The sequence below is a fragment of the Mya arenaria genome, chromosome 13 (genome assembly GCF_026914265.1).
Source record: "Mya arenaria isolate MELC-2E11 chromosome 13, ASM2691426v1".
Taxonomy (NCBI): domain Eukaryota; kingdom Metazoa; phylum Mollusca; class Bivalvia; order Myida; family Myidae; genus Mya; species Mya arenaria.
In genome coordinates this window covers 46,431,800-46,434,540 of record NC_069134.1, presented here as the reverse complement: position 1 = coordinate 46,434,540, position 2,741 = coordinate 46,431,800, and the positions used below count along the sequence as shown (strand labels likewise).

The window sequence follows — 2,741 nt, the reverse complement described above, 5'->3', positions numbered from 1 at the left end:
TGTTTTACTAGTTCGATTACAGAAGACAATTTCAATGTATTACCCTTTTCAATGAATCGTTTAAGAAATGGGGGCAAGACGACCCTCTCGCCCACTTGCTTATGCCACCCCCCCCCCCCCTCCCCCAGTTATGAATTACTGGAACCGCCACTGAAACAGATGCCGTCTTAGTGTTTATGTTGGTATACTGTTTAATTCAACTAACAGCTAAAAATAAAATACAGACAACTTAAAAAGTAAGAACACCTCTACATTATTTATGTGATTGATTGTATGATTTTATACCAAACATTACTTCGCATTGCCGCCAAGTCTAACATTTTGGTTATATTTATTTCTTTACGAAGAAACGCTTATCAGAATTCACCTCTATTGGAGGCAAAGTGACCGAATACATGGTTATCAAAATCGTTTAAAAAATCATTAAAAATACAAGTTCTGTCTTTGACCATGACTATGAAGATCATGAAAATGCAATAATATAACTGATTTATATAAACAATACACCGCAATAAAAAAAGCATAAGTAAATAATTTTAGTGTTTAACAATAAGTATACATGTAGTTTAAGACTTGCTGAGCAATCAATGCCAAGAGTTTGTTGTCGTTGATCCTGGGATATTAATTCATGTGAACATTTCAGAGATTTAATAAACATCGTCCTAGATTTTAAAGGGACTGGTTCATGGTTTCTTATATGTACTTTTTAAGAAATCATTAGGAATCTTAAAACTTAGATACTGACGGCTGGAACCATACAACGATGTTGATACATATATGCTAAAATATTGTCTGAAGTCCACAATTTTTAAATGCGTTAGCGTGATTGGTTGATTGACATTATCACGTTATGTTACCAATGTTTTCAATAAAGGTTTCAATATCAATAGGCTCAGTATGAGTCCCTGTGGGTGGGTGGGTGGATAAGGTATCGTTTTCTCTAAAAAAAATCTTGACTGTACCGACCGTCAAGAATATTTTTTAGAGAAAACGATACCTTATTCTTATAAGAATATGATATGATATGTTAATTCCACGGTGGGTTCGCTCTCCAATATAACCAGGTTTTTTTATACTTAAACTGATTTTTTTTTCTGCAATTTCGATATCAAAGAGTAATATAATTACAATATGAGTGTTTTCAGATGCATCACCGGAAAAATAGTTTTGGTGCCAAAACATGAGCGAGTCCCGGTAAGGGTCATTTTCGATTTTATAACTACAAATGAAAACGCGTTCATTTTCTGCAATGAAATTGATTAAACAGCTTACACGATTCACTAAATTCCAGATGGAAGTTCTTCTCCCACACCCGGTACGGATTGCAGGAATGCGGTCCCGACGACCCAGCGAGAGGAGCGCCTGAAGACGGACATGAAATCAGCGGACAAGCTCGATCTGCAGCAGTACCTCACAATCCACTCTAGACAGGTGAGCTTGGTACATTGCCGCCAAATAGTATATGGCCAACGTTGGAGCAGTGCAGAACCGCCTTACTTTGCCGCCGCGCAAGCCCGTCTCTTTTCTTGCCTCTCTGAACCACTCAGCACTTCGCCGTGGAAGCCGCTGCTTCAGCGCATTACCATTGTTATTACAACATACACTTAAAAATTATATAGTAATATTACAATTTCAGTGATTAATAGTAACAATTAATTAAAATACTTGTTTAATATACAACAACAACAACAACAACAACAACAACAACAACAACCCCACACACACACACACACACGCAACACTATCAGCTATCAGTGAACTAAATTAATGGGATATTTTCGTTACAGCGCCGTCAACGGACGTCGTTTACACCTTGTCAGCTAGCGTCTTTGGAAGAATTGTTTGCACGGACACACTATCCCGACATTTTTGTGAGAGAGGAACTTGCTGCTAAAATAAACCTTTGTGAGGCCCGTATACAGGTATAATTTCTGTGTTCAAGTTGTCATAAACCGCTAATCTAGTGCTTACCTTAATTGTATTCTCAGGGCAATTATTACAGAGCAATACCGGGAACTACATAATAACCCACAAGCCTAAACTGGGCCGCTAAATTAAAAAAAAACCCATCCGGGTTCGCGGTCGTATGGCAATTACCAGAGTCTGTAAATTTACGTGCATTCGTCCACATGCTCAGAAATAGATATACCGGTTGGTAAGCTACCATGGAAACACATTCATCCTTGTATTTGTTAGAGGAAATGAAGGAAACGTTCAAAATGTCAACTTACATTGTTTTACTGGAAAATTTCAAATTTAGAAATACTTTAGCTAAACTCAAATGTTCCTCCCATAATCTAAACATTGAACTTGGGAGACATAAAGGATATTTGTTTATTTCAGTGTAAGATCGTATTTTATTTCATGAGTGTCATAGAAAAAAACATATTTTCACGAGTGACGACGCCTCGAGTGAAAATATAGTTTTTCTATGATCACGAGTGAAATAAAATACGGTCTTACACTGAAATAAACAAATTTTCTGTTTCTTTTATGCTTACTTTCGGAGTTTTTTTAGTATTTTAATTTATTTTCTTAATTACCCCCTTTTTTGAAAAATTTATTTAACAGCTGATGACGTAGCTGTCAATTTTCAATTTCCGGTTTGTTGAGAAAAAGTTCGCTGATACATGACCAAATTACTACGCCGCCATTTATTAAATGAAAATTAAAAGGTCGAATGTGTTAGCAAAAAAAATGCGGATATTCATTGGATATAAAACATTTGTCTTAGTTTGAGA

The 2,741-nt window shown here is 36.1% G+C and overlaps 1 protein-coding gene across 1 annotated transcript; it reads left to right on the top strand.

The window, feature by feature from the left end:
* Positions 1 to 897: 897 nt before the first annotated feature.
* On the top strand, positions 898 to 1,928 carry LOC128215311 (paired mesoderm homeobox protein 2-like). The gene is made up of 3 exons (XM_052922012.1): positions 898 to 907; positions 1,292 to 1,431; positions 1,788 to 1,928. Exons 1-3 carry the CDS (start codon positions 898 to 900, stop codon positions 1,926 to 1,928), a joined length of 291 nt encoding a protein of 96 aa, XP_052777972.1.
* The last annotated feature ends 813 nt before the right edge of the window (positions 1,929 to 2,741 follow it).